The following is an 18,080-nucleotide window of genomic DNA, read 5'->3' as shown; positions in this document are numbered from 1 at the left end:
CAGGTTTACCTTTACATTCATTTATTTCTTTAGGGTAATGTATTAACACTAGAATTACCAAAGCCTACGAAAAAATTCGCAAACCCGGCCAACCTTAAATCCCTTCGCACCTCTCCGTCAGCGTCCTTTGTCTTGTAAATGTGTTGATCAAGACAAGCAGCAAGCTGCCTACTACGCAGAATGGGCACAAAGTTCTCCCAACTCTAGACTTAATTATCTAGGAGTCAGGTACCGAGAGTTGTATAGGGAAATAATAGATTGTTATTTTGAACATGTGCATTTCATGTGTGTTCTGTTTCTACAACAATCTATGTAAACAAACCGTTAAAAGAGAAATGTTTTTCATATTTTAGTAATAAATGACAAAATATAGACATAAACTGTATAATGTGTGAAGCCTGAAGTCCAAAGATCAAATAAACACTTTCACAAAAGGTATAAGGACGATACAACAGCAATTGTTAATATTAAACAATAAAAACATACATTTGATTTGCGTCTGTAACAGCCGGTGTAAATTTATAGTACTTGTATAAGTTAGCTTTTTTTTTCACTTTTACTCTCTCAGTCACAATCACGATACAGTAATCCCTCACCTATCGCGGGGGTTACGTTCCAGAGCCCCCCGCAATAGGTGAAAATCCGCGAAGTAGCGACCTATATTTATTTTATTATTTATACATATTTTAAGGCTTTATAAACCCTTCCCACACTCTTATAAACCTTTCCCACTCTCTTGTTAACCTTTCCCACGCTCTTATAAACACATCCTATGCTCTTAAACACTTTCTGCATTCTTAAACACCGCAGACCAACACTGCACACTGCACGCAGCGATCAGACGTCAATGTGTCTGCACTCGCTTTGTGAAGGGGGGCAGCTGAACTTTGAGCAGAGCAGAAATGGACTTTGTGCTGCTTCTGCCAAAATGCCTGGTGTCGCTCTGCGCGTTCGGAATGAGGAGGAGGAGTGGGGGTGTGTGAGGGCTGAACGCACGTTCGCTCAAACCCCCCTCCCCGGAGGCGCAGTATGCTCCTGCCACTTCGCATTGTCAAGGGGGTGGGGAGCTGAATGAACGCTAAGGAGAAGTGGACTTTGTGCTGGCTTTGTGCTGCTTATCGCTCTGCGTGTCAATAATTTAAAAGCCTGTACATCACCTATTTTCCTGTCTCACTGTCTTGTCTTGCGTGAAGTTAAAATGTTTTATAATAGTGAGATGTTACTCATATCCTTAGCCCGACATCCACATATCATATGTGTTAAAAAAGTGTGTTTTATAAGTTTACATGTGTTTAAAGCATGTGGGATGGGTATTTTAAGGCTTAAACTATGAAAATGTTTATTTATATGGTCTTTCTATATCGCGGATTTTCTCCTGTTGCTGATGGGTCTGGAACATAACTTCCGCGATAGGCGGGGAATCACTTATATTTAAAATCCTGCGAAGTCGTGAATCCGCGAAAAGTGAACCGCGAAGTAGCGAGGAATTACTGTACATACTACCCCACCCCCCAGGGATCTGACACTGTTAGTTTTTTTTTGAAACTGGGAATAACTGTAGATGTGAGTGGTGTTTTGAGACAATGGAACTGGAAATTCTCTGATCTGGATGGATAAAAGCTGACACACAAACTCTGGTGTATCATGCCTTCTTCCTATCTCACTGTCACTTGAATTTTTTTTTTATTCAGTTTTATTGCGTGTTCCTGTTTACGCTGAATTATTATGCACCTTATGGTCCATGATGTCAAAGCCTCACTGACAAAAAACAGAGTCATAGGTATATGTGATATTTTGAATTATTAATTTTATGACCTGTATAGTACATTTCAAAAAACATTGTGGCACTGATGCAACATTATTCATATTCATTTGCATGCCTTCTTGTGGTTGTAATCAGTGACCGCTTTTTTTTTCCCTGATCCTGCCCAGTCTCCACATTTTGGTGCATGGTGGTGTTTCTTTTGTACTCCAGGACATGCAGAAGAAAGAATAGTACAGAGAGGTCAGTTCTGCACTATATACAATCATCAAATTTAAATGTTAACAGTTTCCACACACCCAAGGACTGTCCTTCCTACATTTACGACATGTGTACCTGTTGCAATGTACACACTTCTCTCTATGCTGTGGTTTCTATTATATTGAAGGGGCACCTGACACCATCTGAGTTTGATTTCTGGGGGAAGCGGCTGTCTTGGAACAGAAGCGTGTCAATGTCGCATCCTCATTTTCTTTTTTCATTGCCTTTTCTTGTAAGAAGCAACGACGAATTTCCTCTGCAAGGTGAACAAAGAATACTCTTCTTTTCTTCTTCTCTTCTCAGTGGACCCGTGCATGTCTTGCATAGTACATGTGCGTTGATCGCCACCCACTGAGGCACAAGCAACCAGCCACCTGCATAAATTTATGCTGACGCTGTTAGTTAGGGTCAGATATTGGGGGAGGGAAAGTGTGAACGTGACTGAGAGAATAAAACTTAAAAAAGCTAACTTTTACAAGTACCATAAATTTACACCCGATTTGATGCAGTTCATTTTCAAGTAATATTGCATTAGTGCAACGTTTTCTGATTGGTGCTATTCAGGTCATACAATGATTTCTTTAAAATGTCACATATATTTGTCTCTTTCTTTTTTTCTCCAGTGCTGCGTTGACTTCTTGCACCAGAAGGCATGAGCTTATTCAGTGCAAGCAGGAGCATAGGTTATAAAATGAACAATTCCAAATATCATATGTACCTATGTCTCTGTATTTTGTCAGTGCGGCTTTGACATCATGGACCATAAGGTACATACTAATTCAGCGTAAGCAGGAACACTCAATAAAGCTAAATAAAAAAAAAATCAAGTAACAGTGAGATAGGAAGAAGGCAGATTCACCAGCGTTTGTGTGTCAGCTTTTATCAATCCCCATCAGAGAATTTCTAGTTCCATTGTCTCAAAACAGCACTCACATCTACTGTTATTCCCAGTTTCAAATAAAATCTAACAGTGTCAGATCCCTTTGGGGGTAGTATGTATCGTGATTGTAACTGAGAGAATAAAAGTGAAAAAAATGCTAACTTTTACAAGTACTATAAATTGACAATGGCTGTTACACACACAAATCAAATGTTTGTTTTTATTGTATAATATTGACAATGAGAGCAGCTCACTACTCAAAACGTAAATTTACAAGGCAGTCAGGATCGAACCGAGGAACTCTTGATTACAAGTCAGCAGTTCTTACCTCTGCACCACAGAAGCTGTTGTATCATCCTTATACCTTTTGTGAAAGTGTTTATTTGATCTTTGGACTTCAGGCTTCACACATTATACAGTTTATGTCTACAATTTTGTCATTTATTACTAAAATATGAAAAACGTTTCTATTCTGTGTTTTTACAAAGATTGTTATAGAAATGGAACACACATGAAATGCATGTGTTCCAAATAACAATCTATTATTTCCCTTTACAACTCTAGGTACCTGACTCCCAGATAATCAAGGCTTGAGCTGGGAGAACTTTGAGCCCATTCTTTGGTGGTGGGAGGATGGAATAGTAGGCTGCTTGCTGCTTGTCTTGATCGGCACATTTACAAGACAAAAGACATTGACGGAAAGGTGCAAAGGGATTTAAGGTGGGCAAGGTTTACAAGTGTTTCGTAGGCTTTGGTAATTCTAGTGTTAAACTGAGTTTGAAATGAAATTGAAGTGTTTTAGGGGCATATTTAGGGGTTAAACTATAAAAATAGGCATTTTTTATTTTTAGAATGCAATTTTGGGGGTCGACTGTACCAACAATGTGATCATGGTAAAGTAGTAAGACTATAAGCTTTTATTGTAGTTAGTCATTAGCTCCTCGGATATAAGAACCTATGAGTGGATAACAGGAGAGCAGGATTATTATTAGATGTATATCAATAGTTAGAAAAATTTATTTAACAGTTGTGAGGGGAACAATGTGAAAAAGGGATATGATAGCATTCTATGTTCCAGAAGGGATGCCAAGTTAAGATATTCAAAACTGGGGAACAGCCTGGATGAGTCATAACCCCAGACTGGTACTGCAAGGCAGCACTAACTGATATTACTTAAGAAAATACCCACATAGGCTCCTGGGTGTTGTAATCAAGAATTAGGAAAAGAGTGGTGGCTAAGGATTGCCTGGCAAGAAGGTAGAGGACATCTGTTAGTCTGATGAAGGAAGGTTGATAGATGAGGAGCTCTGTCTATAGTTGGCTGGTTTGTCAGTTTTTGCCTAATTATGCCTACAGAGTACAGTCTTTGTTGTTTTGCTGGCTTGTTATATCTTCCTTCTGTTTAATCCTCCATGGATGCCTCAGTCTTTTAATTATATTTGTTTAACAAATCAACCTTCCAATATTAGGCTGTATGATTTTTTTCAGGCAGGGGCAGTTCTCCTGAGCACTCCTTCACTCACACAGTGATTACATTACGAGAGATGCATAGATCTAAATACAATGTAACACTGTTAAAAATGGATACAATGTGAGAATAGCATAAAATTAATATATAATTACCAAAAACACAAATAGTACGGAAATTCATAAATTCCGGAATATTTCTTACCAGTAACAGTCAGCTGAGAAGTTGAGGTGCATGTTCCAACTGTGAAGGTCACTGGAGCAGAATCATCAATTGTGACATTTCTTAGTAAAAGCTTGTGTACTGCTCCATTCTTCTCTGTGTCAATGACATTCATTTCATTGGGTTGCAATTCAATACCTCCCAGCTTCCACTGCACCTCAGTAACAGAAGGGCGTGAGAGCTCAACACAGAAATATGCATCCTCATTCACATGAACTGCCACGTCCTTAAGACTTTTAATTATATCAAGTGCTGGCTCTGTAAAGAAACATGGGTAAGATTTTACTCAATTTAAAAAAAATGCTTAAAAGATTATGTAAACTATGCCAAACCTAAAAAAAACAGTCACATGGCTATTGTAAGGTAATTAATTGAAAATCTGAAAAAAAAAAAAAACTATAAATATATATAGGCCTACATACGAGGTGGGACACAAAAATAACTGGATTGGTGCAGCATTCTAAACATTGTCACCTTCTATATTCTCCCCCTCCCGATCTCTACAATGCTCAATATGTATCTTCCATTGATTGAAACAGTGTTGGAAGTCTGCTTGCTTGAGGCTCTTCAACAGGCTTGCCATTTCTGTCTTAACTTCATCCATTGAAGAAAAATGTACTCCCTTCAGGTCACTTTTGATTTTCGGGAACAAGTAAAAATCACAGAGAGCTAAATCGGGCAAATAATGAGGATGATCAAGGCCAGGAATGTTTCTGTCAGTCAAAAACTGCTTTACGGAAAAAGAATTGTGCGCAGGAGCGTTGTCTTGGTGAAGCACCAACCCCCCTCTTGACCTGGGTGTTGAACGTCTTCCACATTTTCTTGTCCTTCCTTGAAACATTTGTGCCACTCAAAAGCGTGTCTGTGAGACAAACTGTTATCACCATACACGGTTTTTATCATTTCATAAGTTTCTGTGGCCGTTTTATTCAATTTTGCGAGAAATTTGATGTTGATTTCCTGTTTGATTTTTTCACCTGACATTATAATGGCAACTTGTGTAGCGATTGTTGTGCAAATACTGACTGGGCAATTCACAAGATATACCTAGTAGTCAGCGGTTTGAGAGGGCGTGTAGGAGAGGATATAGTTCTATGACTCATGTTCAGCCGACCTCCAGATGGTTTTCCAAAAAAGCCCCAAGCTCAGTCTGGTTATTTTTGTTTATCACCTCATACTGTATATATTGATTTGATTAAAAAACACTGACATTCTCAAGTCAACTTAATCCATTATAAGGTTCTATGGGGCCAGAGAATATTCAGAGAGCATATGGTGTAAAGCAGGAAACAGCTCTTAACTGGGTGGTAGTCTATCAGTCCTGAATACACAAACATACACAGGGTCAATTTGGAACCATCATAACCTAACTCCCATGTCTTTATTTGTGAGAGAACCAAAAGAAAACCAGTACTTCCACAAGAAGAACAGGTAAAATACACCCAAACAACCACCAGGTATGCGATTTGAACACAGGAGTTGGTCTTTAACATAGCAGCACTAACCAGTATGCCACCATACCTCCCCTTAAGAAGAAAAACAAATGTGTCATCCACAAAGTGTTAGGAAAAGCATCACTAAAGGGCTTTTTTCTTTTTTAATGAAGGGTTTCTTCATATTCTCATATTTAAATATACTCATATACAGTATATCACAAATGGTTGATACATCCATCCATCCATTATCCAACCCGCTGAATCCAAACACAGGGTCACGGGGGTCTGCTGGAGCCAATCCCAGCCAACACAGGGCACAAGGCAGGAACCAATCCTGGGCAGGGTGCCAACCCACCGCAGTGGTTGATACATATTAACTGTTTTTTTTCATAGTCCTCCTTTTCAGCAGGGAAATTACCATAAGGAAAGATAAGACTAAAGCATTGGCAGAGTGGATATACCTGATTCAAGAAGGAATGGAAAGATAATAATATAACCAAAGAAACTCCCTACAGTTTTGGCTTTAAGAATAATGGAAAACTGCAGTGGGCTGGTGCCCTGCCTGGGGTTTGTTTCCTGCCTTGCGCCCTGTGTTGGCTGGGATTTGCTCCTGTAGACCCCCGTGACCCTGTAGTTAGGATATAGCGGGTTGGATAATGGATGGATGGATGGAATAATGGAAAAACAGCATCCCAGAGAGAAGCTCACATACATATAAAATGTCTCCCACAGACAGTGCAGAAAATTAAGTATTTTCAGATGAGTAGCAAATTAAGTGAGATGCCCAGAACCATATAAGACCAGTATAATTAAAGGATAAGTTTGTCATTTTTCAAGTCAGAGGTGTTCTTTACAAACATGGTATATATGCATTTGCCAAGTGAAGCCGTGTTCTAAAATTAGGCATTTTCTATAAATTAAAAAAAAAAAAAAACATGACCAGTTGCAGCGTTTTATAATGTAACTTATAGGGCACAAGGTGCTACCTGAAAGTAAAAGGCTTAAAACATACCAAATTCATCCTTTTTGAAGTGGCAATAGTTTCAACATAATAAAACATGCCTTCGATGTTTGGGACACATGTTTGTGACAACAAAAGAGATCAGGAAATAATAATTTTATTGCATATTCCTTGTACTATTTTTCTTGAGGTAAAGATAAGTTTTCTATTTGCTTGAGTGATAAATGTGGCCTTCCTGGGAGACGTTTTCACATAAATACATAGATAAATCAACATGATAGCAAGCAAGTGGTAGGAAAAGTTCACTGTGAATGCCTTTCAAGAGGAAAACACACCCCTGGGAGTGAAAGGTTATTATGGAGAAAGACAGCTTGCCTTCCTTTACAAAAGCTGAATCTCATAATATTAGTGTTTTCTGTTAGAAAGTGACCTGTATAAGCTACAGTATTTTTTCAGTGTGTGTGAAGCAGATCAATGCACAACAACTTTCTTTACTTGAAAAGAAGATGTACAGTGGAACCTCGCGTCACGAACGTCTCGGACCACATACAAATCGGGTTACGACCAAAAAGTTCGCCAAACTTTTGCATCTGTTCACGACCACACACTTGGGTGACGAACAAGCCAGTTTCCCTTCTGGTTCGTACGCGCCGATGATTTCCGCACGTTTTCAGTCTCTCCCAGTGCATTGAGCGAGAGAGAGAGAAAGAGTGCGAGCGAGAGAGAGAGAGAGCACAAGAGAGAGAAGGCTGGCCACGTAAGGCCGAGAAGGCAGTTATAGAATGCACCGGGCTTGTTTTTAAAGAGACTGATTCGAGCATTGTTTTAACCTCGTTGTATTTAATGAAGACTTTTTTCTATTGGATTTTAACCTCCACTTCACTTCTGTTTACAGCGATCGGTTCGTAGCGTGCATTGTTGCAATGTTACTTTTTTTGGTTGTTTACTAAATTATGGATTTTTCAAATGTTCATGTATTTTCCTGTGCTTAAAACTCATTAAAAAAAAAGCGTTTACAGCTAGCGGTTCGTAATATATTGCTATAGCGTGAATTCTTGCAATGTTAGTTTTCTCTGTTGTTCAAGGTTTTCTCAGTGTTATTCAATGTTTTTACATTTAGTTTACTATTACACTGTGCATTCTATGGTGTAATTAACTATTTTTGTGCTTAAGAATCTTTAAAAAAATATATTTACATACAGTTCGTACGGTCTGTAATGGATTAATTGTATTTACATGCAATCCTATGGGGGAAATTACTTTGGGTCACAACCAAATCGGGTTACGACCAGAGTTTTGGAACGAATTACGGTCATGACCCGAGGTTCCACTGTATTCAGTAAGTTTTTAGACTTCTGTTTATATTTTTAGTCTAATGACCTATAGGTCCAATTATAAAATGCCAGGACTGGACATGTACTTTTTTAACATTTATAGATAAATTTTAACTTTAGAACACAATTTCACATGGCAAATGCATATACTGTACCTTGTTAGTGAAGAAATAACTGACTGGATAAATACCAAAATTATTCTTTAACATAAGAAATTTGACAAATGAAAGGAGACCATTCAGACCATCAAGCTTGTTTGTTTAAATTTGTTTAAATTGCTCTATTACTGACAAAGGAGTCATATTTAGCCTATCATAATTTAAATAAAATAGCCAGAGATCGTTGGCACCCTGCCCGGGATTGGTTCCTGTCTTGTGCCCTGTGTTGGCTGGGATTGGCTCCAGCAGACCCCCGTGACCCTGTGTTCGGATTCAGCGGGTTGGAAAATGGATGGATGGATGGATAGCCAGAGATTTAGAGCCATTTGATAAGCATTTTTCTTTTTGACACTAATCATTCTAAAATTTACATACTGTAAAAATATTATGTATAAGCTATGTTAAGTCGATAACCATATTACAAATCTCAGTAGAAGAAAATATTTATTACTTGCAAGTCACGCTTTTCTTTTTTTTTGTCAATTTTATTTATAAAATTATAACCCTTGCCAAGATACCAAGAAATTATTTTACACTTTCAAGTAAAATTGCTTTGCTGGATAAAATTAAAAGCCAGCCATTTAATACAAGCCATCGTAGGCTCGCTGAGATAACTGGAGTACCAAAATATACCATAGTGCGTCTCTTACAACAAGAAAATCACAACAAGAAAATCAACTGCGTGAGGAATGGGCATTACAGAAAAGACAAACTGCAAAGGACAAAGTACAAACTTACAAAAACAAAAGACATACACTTGATGCATTTTTGCAGCATTAAATTGTATGTACATACCTAATTATTTTACTTTTGAATTTATTATTATTTTTTTTTCTTCATAGCTTATATTATTTTCTTATAATTTATATTTGGGTTCAATAATTTTATTAAAATATTGAAAGAAAATTATTTATTGTTTAATTTTATGTGGAATTCGCTTAATTGGGGCAGCCGCGTAATTGGGACAAAATGTCCTAGTTCTAATGTGTCCCAGTTAAGAGGAATCAACTGTACTGCTTTCCAATATCACCATTTATTTTGTGGGGAACCTTCAAAATTATATAAAAAAGTCTCCTATAAATTGATTAGCCTTATTTCTCAAGTCTGCCTTAGTTTTTCTTAGGCACAAGTATCAAGTCCACATCACTGTTCTGACACTCTTTTTTTGTTATAGTATATATACTGCAGGAACCTCCCATGCCCCAATTTTAAGGCCTTTGCTATTTCTGGAAATCAAAACAAAGGAGACCTGGAGGAATCTAGCCCCTCAGAAAAACATGTGGAACTCATTTTTCCCCAGGTTTCTATCTTTTATTGAACTGCATATTCCTTTTAATTCTATAATATTCCTCATTCTCAATAAACAGATATATAATGTTCTATTGATGGCCCCTTACATACTTTATGTTGTATAAAAATACTTTTTTCCTGAATAATACTCACATATTGTATTATAAGCTTTTTAATCTTTTCATTTTTCACCAAATAAGCATGCTCCACTTTCACAGCTACTAATGCATATCACTTTTACTGTACAGGTCTGCTGGAGCCTATACCAGGTATCATAAAGTGCAAGGCAGGGAGCAAACCCTGGACAGGGTGCTAGTCCATCGCAGGGCATAATGTACAGGATATTAGCTTTATTAATTTTTAATATTTTTTAATGTTTTACCCTTCTCATTCATTTCCTATAACTCTCAGATTCTATCCCAGATGCAGTAATTTATTGATTGAAACCAGCCACTGAGATGCTTGCCTGTGTGTCTTTTGCAGGGCATGCTCATTTGTGCCTAATCATAGTCATTTAGGCTAATTTCTGGAGTGTAGTGAAAATCAGAGGAAGAGAATTCAAACATGGAAAAAATGTAAATTCCCAACTGAAGTGAATTAAACCAAGGTCTGTCAATAACCAGCATCCCCTCTTGATACTTATGTAATATTGTTATTTATTTGTATTATTGTTGACAATCCTTGTAAACCCCTTTTATTGCAAAACTACAAAAAACAATATCAAATATTGTATAAAAAAATAAAGTTTCTTTCATTCAGATTAAAAGTGAAGTAATTTTAAAATACCAGAAAATATGCCAATTCTTAACTATATAGAAGTTAAAACATGACTTACCATATATGATATATTTCCCATTACCCATATCATGCTGTAGTATTTGACAAAAAAGCATTCTCCATTTTGTTAAAATCAAACTGGTCACACTGTTTTATTAGTAAAAATGCTCTAGTTTGAAATGTACCATTTTCACCATAGTGTTTTGGAAGCTTACCTTTCACGGTCAAGGAGGCAGTGGATCGCTGATTCCCAGTGTCACATGTGTAATCTGCTGAATCAGACAACTTCAGATTTTTGATGTAAAGCTTTGTAACTTTGCCTTCAACCTTCATTTCATACTTGTTACTGGGATTGAGGACCACTTCTCCTTTTCTCCAAATTACTGAAGTGATAGGTTTAGAGAGTTCACACTGCAATATAGCCGTATTACCTACTTCTGCTGTTTCATTCTGCAGCAAATGGGTAAACAGCACTGGAGCAGCTACAAAAACAAAACCCCCAAATAACACTCAAAGTTAAAATTGTAACTACTCCATAGAGAAACCTCACACACTTAGTGTTTCTCTTCTGTGGTACTTTCCACTAAGGCAAAAACTCCATCCTGCCACATTAATTTGATTAATTTGGCATTTGATACTTGACAAGAAAGATGGGTAGTCTTTCTTCCACTTACTTGGAAACCAGTAGAGGTGCCATTTACTTCAGCTTTCTCTTTCTCTCTCTGTTTGATTTGCCACAAAAAAACTTATAAAGTGATATTCTTTTGTTTCCAGTTCACTTAATAAGTACACAGACTTGTCTCTTTTCCATTGCATTATGTTAAGTTGAATCTTTGCACAAATTCAGCAGATTTTTATTGTCTATTCAAATTAAGCTTTCCTCACCGTACCATTTTGAAACCACTTAGATCATTATAGAAATGTAATTCTGAATCTTACAATACTAATGATTTGCTACATTCTGTAAAATGTTGGAAAGAAAGTACACATAGAGCCCGGTGATACCGATAAAAGGTAAAATTATATTTCAGATATAGTGGTTCACAAAGTGCTGTATGCCAGAGTTTCCAAATTATCTGGACTGGAAACTACAACATTAAGGCTTTTCTGTGTTTCAAATAAACATAACTTTTAAATAATATAACATTATATAATATAATAAAACGTTTTTTGTCTGTTTGTTTGCATATCATCCAGAATCAGCTGAACTGATTTTTATAAAATTTTACATATGCATTGCCATAACTTGAAATATAGATAATATAGTGTATCAGGTAAATGGACTGTAATGGGAAGAAGCTGCCCCAAAACCAGTGCTGATGTGGAGATTACAATTCCATAAGGCAGTAGGAGTGCACAGGGGCTGATGGGGGAACACCTTTATGACTGCACAGAAAGACTTGTACTGACCATAGTGGGATCTCATGTAAAACAGGTAAAGCGTTTTATTCTCAGCTAATATGATTACAATTTCATTGTCTCGATTACTGCATTTTTCTTAGAATACACCTTTCTGTCTCAAAATGAGATGTGTTTACCCATGTTGAATTTCCAAAAGACTGCCTTTCACTGTTTATTTTCATCTAGACCCTTTCTGAAAAATATATGTGTCCAAGGGGGCTTTACAGTGTTGTCATGCCCTTAAGCAGTAATGTTCATTTCTATCAAACTAAAAAAATAAAAGTAAAAAAACTTTTAAGACTCAAAACATTTCAGCCAACAATGAAAAAAGGTCAGCATTTAAAAAACAAATAAACATTTGCCTTCTTAACTTAGCCCATTATATAAATACTAGCTGTGTATTACGCTTGTGCTGTAAAAAGCCTGGGGTCCTAGAAACTATTGAAATTGTCAGAAAAAAATTGAAATGTAGAGATGTCAGGTAATTGAAAGGAACTACTTTGGGCGTCTATCTTCTAGGAGGTTTCGGTTTGCTGCCGTGTTTGCATCGCTTGTGTATTAGTGGCGGGAGGAAAAGTAAAAGGGATACCATTTTGCCAATGTGCTCGCCTCGCTTGTGTATTAGTTCCTAAGCAAGGGCCTCTTTCTTTGGAGGTTTCATTTAGCCGACATGCTAGCCTCACTTGTGTTAGCGGCTAAGCAAGTGTCTGTTTCCTTTGAGGTGGAGCCCTTACTCTGACTCCACCTGTCATTTCTGGGCCGGACAGATAGACAGACACACTCCCAGGCATAGACATCTATATATAAGATACTTTGGTAAGGCTGGGTACACCCGCTAGCATAATATAAGTTTTCAGTCAACTTCAGTCATAGTTTTCAGTCAACTTTAAGAGTACCTAACCATATAATGAAAGAAGCTAGTTTAGAAGGTTAATACATAAATAAACAACATTTACACAGAAAACATAACTTTATGTGAGCACTTGCCTTTGACAATAAGCTCTGCAGATGATATAATGTCTCCCGTCTTGAAGGTTAGAGTGCCAGAATCCTCACAGGAGACGTTATGCAAAAGAAGAGTATGAGCTTTGTTGTCTTTTATTCCAATCTCATTGAGTTCATTATTCTGGAGTTCCGTACCCGCCAGGGTCCAAATCACCCCTTGGACATCAGCACAGGAAACCACACATTCAAAGAAGGCATCCTCATTTTCAAACACTTCCACATTTGATAATGGTTTAACAATATGCATTTCTGGCTCTGGTAAACATGAAAAAGACATAATCATTAGTACTACTACTACTAATTCAACAAATGCAAACACTTTAAGATTAATTGAAGAAGCTGCAAAGACTGAAGCTCCAATGCTAGCATTATCCAAAGTAAGCCAGAAAAAAAATCACTTTACTATTTGTTTCTTTTTTCACTCATTGATATTTCCATTTGTCTATCTTAATAACACTATTTAAAAAGAATTAGTTCTTATATAGATGATTTAAATGACTTACTGATGTGGGGGCATGTAGCAAACCTTCTCGTGGTGCCCCTGTTAATCTGCCCTACCAGACAGAGACCAATTGCTACACTACACAGTCCACTGCACTCATCCAGGGGTGGTAAAAGGGTAAACCCTGGGCCCTGAAGATGTCCAGATTTAGAGTTGTTACCTTCAATGCTGAAGGCATGTCTACCAAAAAAGCGCAACTCCTTAAATCACTCAGTACTGACGTTATATGCCTGCAGGAGACCCATAAGACCTCTGCACCTCCCACAATACCAGGAATGCACCTTGTCCTTCCATCCAAGCTTGGTTCACGGAAGTGCGATATATGTCAAATATATCCATCCTGACAAGCAGAGATTTTACAAATGAGGGGACTGAGATCCTGGCCGTGGAAATAGAACAAGCCACCTCCAACCCCATTTAGTTGGCATCAGGAAGTCCAGCTTGAACCAAAGGCTCACCTCATAGTAGGTGACTTTAATAGTCACAATACCATCTGGGGATACAGTCAAACTAATAGAGATGGAGAAGATGTGGAAGAATGGGCACTAGCTAATAACCTCACAATTCTCTACAATGCTAAAGACAAGCCATCCTTTCAAAGTGCTTGCTGGAAATGAGGGTACACGCCAGACCTGGTTTTTGCCTCATCAAGACACTACCCAAACTTCGAAAAGTCCACCACAAATCCCATACCTAAATCACAACACTGACCAATCTGAATTGACATGAAGCCCATAATAAGACCTAGAGAGACACAATCAAAACCAAAGTTTAACTTTCGGAAAGCCAAATGGGAGAAATTTACAGCAGACCTGGAAGCTAACATCTTAAATATCAGACCCGTCCCACAGTGCTATGCAGAGTTCCAGCATACTGTATGGGAGTGTTCTAAAAGTAACATCCCAAGGGGCTGTACGAAAGAGTACATCTTAGGCCTCAGCGAAGAAACCAAGGCTCTTTACAGAGATTACATTCAAGCATATAATGAGGACCCCTTTGCTGAAAATACAGTAGAGCTCGGGGAAACCCTTGTTAAGTGGGGAAAGGAAAGACTGGTGGAAGGAAGTCATAATGAACATCAATATGACTAGTAATAGCAAAATGGCCTGGGCTACAATTAGGAAACTAAATTATGATAAGAAACCTCCAAAATGTACAGCAGCTGTAACACCTAATGAGGTGGCACACCAGTTGTTACTCAACGGGAAACCACCAAGTAAGGAAAAAGGTTATCTCAAGAAAATGAAAAAAGACATGGGTGGAGTCATGAACACCAGTGACAGCCACTTTGATCCATTTGTCATAGAATAACTGAATAATGCTTTAAAGCAACTGAAGCCGGGTAAAGCTGCTGGATTAGATGGGATTACAACAGAGATCATACAGCACTTTGGTGATAAAACTAAACAGTGGCTTCTCTCATTGTTTAACATCTGTGCCGCATCATATCGCATCCCGAAGATCTGGAGAAGAGCAAAAGTTGTAGCACTAATGAAACCTGAAAAAAACCCAGAATATCCAAAAAGTTACTGCTCAATTTCACTGTTATGCATCTTATATAAGGTATATGAAAGGATGATACTGGCACGCATATCCCCAACCATTGAGGATCTAATGTCACCAGACCAAGCAGTTTTTCACCCCGGTTGATCTTGTTGCAGCCAAGTCTTGAACCTAACTCAATACATTGAAGATGGATTTGAGCAGAAACTAATTACAGGGGCAGTGTTTGTAGACCTTTCTGCTGCCTATGATACAGTGAACCACAGAGCATCCATCCATTATTCAACCCGCTATATCCTAACTACAGGGTCACGGGGGTCTGCTGGAGCCAATCCCAGCCAACACAGGGCGCAAGGCAGGAAACAAACCTCGGGCAGGGCGCTAGCCCAGCACAGAACCACAGAGCACTTCTTCTGAAATTTGCTAGAACCATACAAAACAGCACATTGCTTCATATAATTGAGTCACTACTGGTCAACAGAAGGTTCTACATAGAAATGGATGGTAAATAGAGTCGCTAGAGGAATCAGAAAAACGAACTTCCTCAAGGTTCAGTGCTGGCTCCTGTTCTGTTCAATATCTGTACCAACGACCAGCTTGTGTTCACCAACATTAGGAGGTTCAGCCTCCCAGTCTGTTTCCTTCCAAGATATCAAAAAGAGACTTACCAATGCCCTCATCATCCTCTCAGAGTATTACACTAAATGGTTCCATAATGCCAACCCAGGGAAGACACAGGTCTGTATCTTCCATCTTAACAACAGACAAGCAAACACAACTCTAGAGATCAGATGGAATAATGAAGTATTGAAGAACACCAAACATCCTGTTTACTTAGGCATCACACTGGACGGGACACTCTCCTTTAAAGAACATGTAGCCCTCATTAATGAAGCTCTTACTACACCTCAAGAGCATCTACCCAATGGAATGTCTCTCTCTAGGAAATACTGGGTCGCACTTAACCGAGGTAGGTCAAAGGTGGGAAAAACCAGGGACAACCTATTTAGATGGGGCCTCAAAACAAGCACTGAATGTCCCTGTGGTAAGCCCACCCAATCAATGGACCACATTGTCCATAAATGTTCTCGAGGCCCCACATGTACCGATGAAAATCTTAAGAATGCTAATGACACCGCTCTTACCTGGATACGGCAGTGGCGTGATAAGATATGATGACTTACTGATGTAATATGTGTAGTAGTGACTTTTGTTTAAGAAGACTTACTGTTGAGCTGCTTTGGTGTCTAAGGGATATGAAGGATGAAGGGCTTAGTAAAGTCTTCAGTAGTAAAGGTAACTGCAAGGACCTTTGGTTCTAAGGTAATTTAGTTCTTTTTTGTGAAATTTGTAGGAATTGTTAACCTCCCATACAATTTTATCAGGATGGTGTAAAACAAAGAGTACACTGTGTAACCCCTGAACCTGGAGTAATGTAAAGGTCTGTGGGTTGTGCTTCTGCTTTGTTACTAATGAAGTTCTTTTCATGGGCTTAGTGATCTTTGTACTGAAGTGGTTTATGAATAAAAATAATAAAGTCAGAATGAGAATCAGCACCACCAAATCAGAGGTATATGCCTCTATTTTAAGAAAGAGTGATTCTTTTCATTCACTTGAAAAAAGAGGCAACTATCTTAATTCGAAGAATTTCAATAGCCTATGTGGCGGACGGCCGGGGTTCCTGACTGGCTGGGACACACCTTCATTATATGCTCAGGGGGAGCAGCCATGGATGGTGCAATATCTCCCCATGGACTCTAGATGGCCGCCTCCCTGGGTTGAAGCGGTGCCTCGGTTTCCTGCAGGGCTCCATGGGAATTGGAGTTGGGGGCAGCCCTGTTGGGTCCTGCAGTGGAGGAAGAAAAGAGTGCTTTGCCATGTGTTTTAGTTGGTGTGTTGTGCTTGGGAATGTGTACTGCCTGTGGGACACAGGGAAGACGTGCGCCCACTGGTGAAGAAAAATAAAATTGTTTATTTATTTTACGTGTGCCTCTGTGTCCAGTCTGTGTCGGGTCGGGCTCCTATATAGCGTCTTTTCACACCTACTTGAAAATCTTGTTCCCAAATAGAGTTAAAAAGATGGAGAAGTTAAGAATTTTTAAGTCAATACACATTTTTAAGTCAATATATTAATAATTTTTACAATCTAAACTATATACTATACTTATATGAAACTATAATAAAATAAATTACTAAACATAAGAATAAGGACTGAATGCAACTAAAGGGTTCACTAAATGTAGTTTTAAGCTTTCGCATGTGAAGTAGAGTCTTAAAGAAGATACCAGTATATTTTTCCAAGGTTAGAATGACGTAAATGATTAATAAACTTACCTCCAGAAATCAAGGATAAGGTAATGGGAAAGGCCAAACACCACTCCTATGGAGCAGTGCTAAGATCAATAGGACAATCCGCAAAACAGCTATATTATCGAAGCGGTGTTCAGAATAATGGGAGAATCGACAGGAGTCAGAAATTACTGGTGGCATTAGTTAATTGGAGGAGGTAATAAAGTTCTGTATATTAAGATTCAGGTGTCATAATGTATTCAATGAGGTAATGGTAACAGAAAATAGTTTAATTCATTGCTCGCTCCAAGGATTGAGACATTTGTGCATAATTCTGAGCAAATAAAGAAATGTTCTGCATTCTCATCTGGGCTCTATGACTACCTTCTTTGAAGACAGAGAAACATTTTTTCCACAACATAAATTTGCTGACTGAACGCGATTAGGAAGAGGCCAATAACTCCAGAGGACAGGACAAGATTCCAGGAGACTGCTCATTCAGTGGTGCCTAAAAAGTTAAGCAATATTTTGCTGCTAAATTGTTTCTGTCAGTTTCACTGGGCTCTCACCTTGCCAAAGCAGACGTGGTAAGAGGCCTCTCTAATAAAACTGAAAGTGCAGAAAGAACAGTGACAATGCAGAAGGGATCAAACATTATTGTAAATAAGTAAAAATTCTATAGAGTACTTATAGGAGCCTATGATTCTGCCACGATACAGTGGAAGTATAATATTGGTAGACTGAGTGGGTTGGCTGAAAGCCCTTGGGTACCGCTTCACTACTGGTTTTCATTCTTCCTTTAAAACCAATGTAGGGCTGGCAGATGGCAAA

General features: G+C 38.3%; 1 protein-coding gene across 1 annotated transcript in view; it reads right to left on the bottom strand.

Moving 5' to 3' along the window:
* Window positions 1-18,080, bottom strand: part of obscnb (obscurin, cytoskeletal calmodulin and titin-interacting RhoGEF b) — a 565,304-nt gene that overhangs the window by 214,574 nt on the left and 332,650 nt on the right. Inside the window, exons 49-51 of the mRNA XM_051928767.1 lie at window positions 12,938-13,210; window positions 10,765-11,058; window positions 4,576-4,851 (exon numbers count right to left, since the gene is read on the bottom strand). Of these exons, the coding sequence (XP_051784727.1) occupies window positions 4,576-4,851; window positions 10,765-11,058; window positions 12,938-13,210 (843 nt within the window). The remainder of the gene's footprint in view (window positions 1-4,575; window positions 4,852-10,764; window positions 11,059-12,937; window positions 13,211-18,080) is intronic.

The sequence above is a fragment of the Erpetoichthys calabaricus genome, chromosome 6 (assembly GCF_900747795.2).
Source record: "Erpetoichthys calabaricus chromosome 6, fErpCal1.3, whole genome shotgun sequence".
Taxonomy (NCBI): Eukaryota; Metazoa; Chordata; class Cladistia; order Polypteriformes; family Polypteridae; genus Erpetoichthys; species Erpetoichthys calabaricus.
This window is presented reverse-complemented; position numbering and strand designations above follow the sequence as displayed.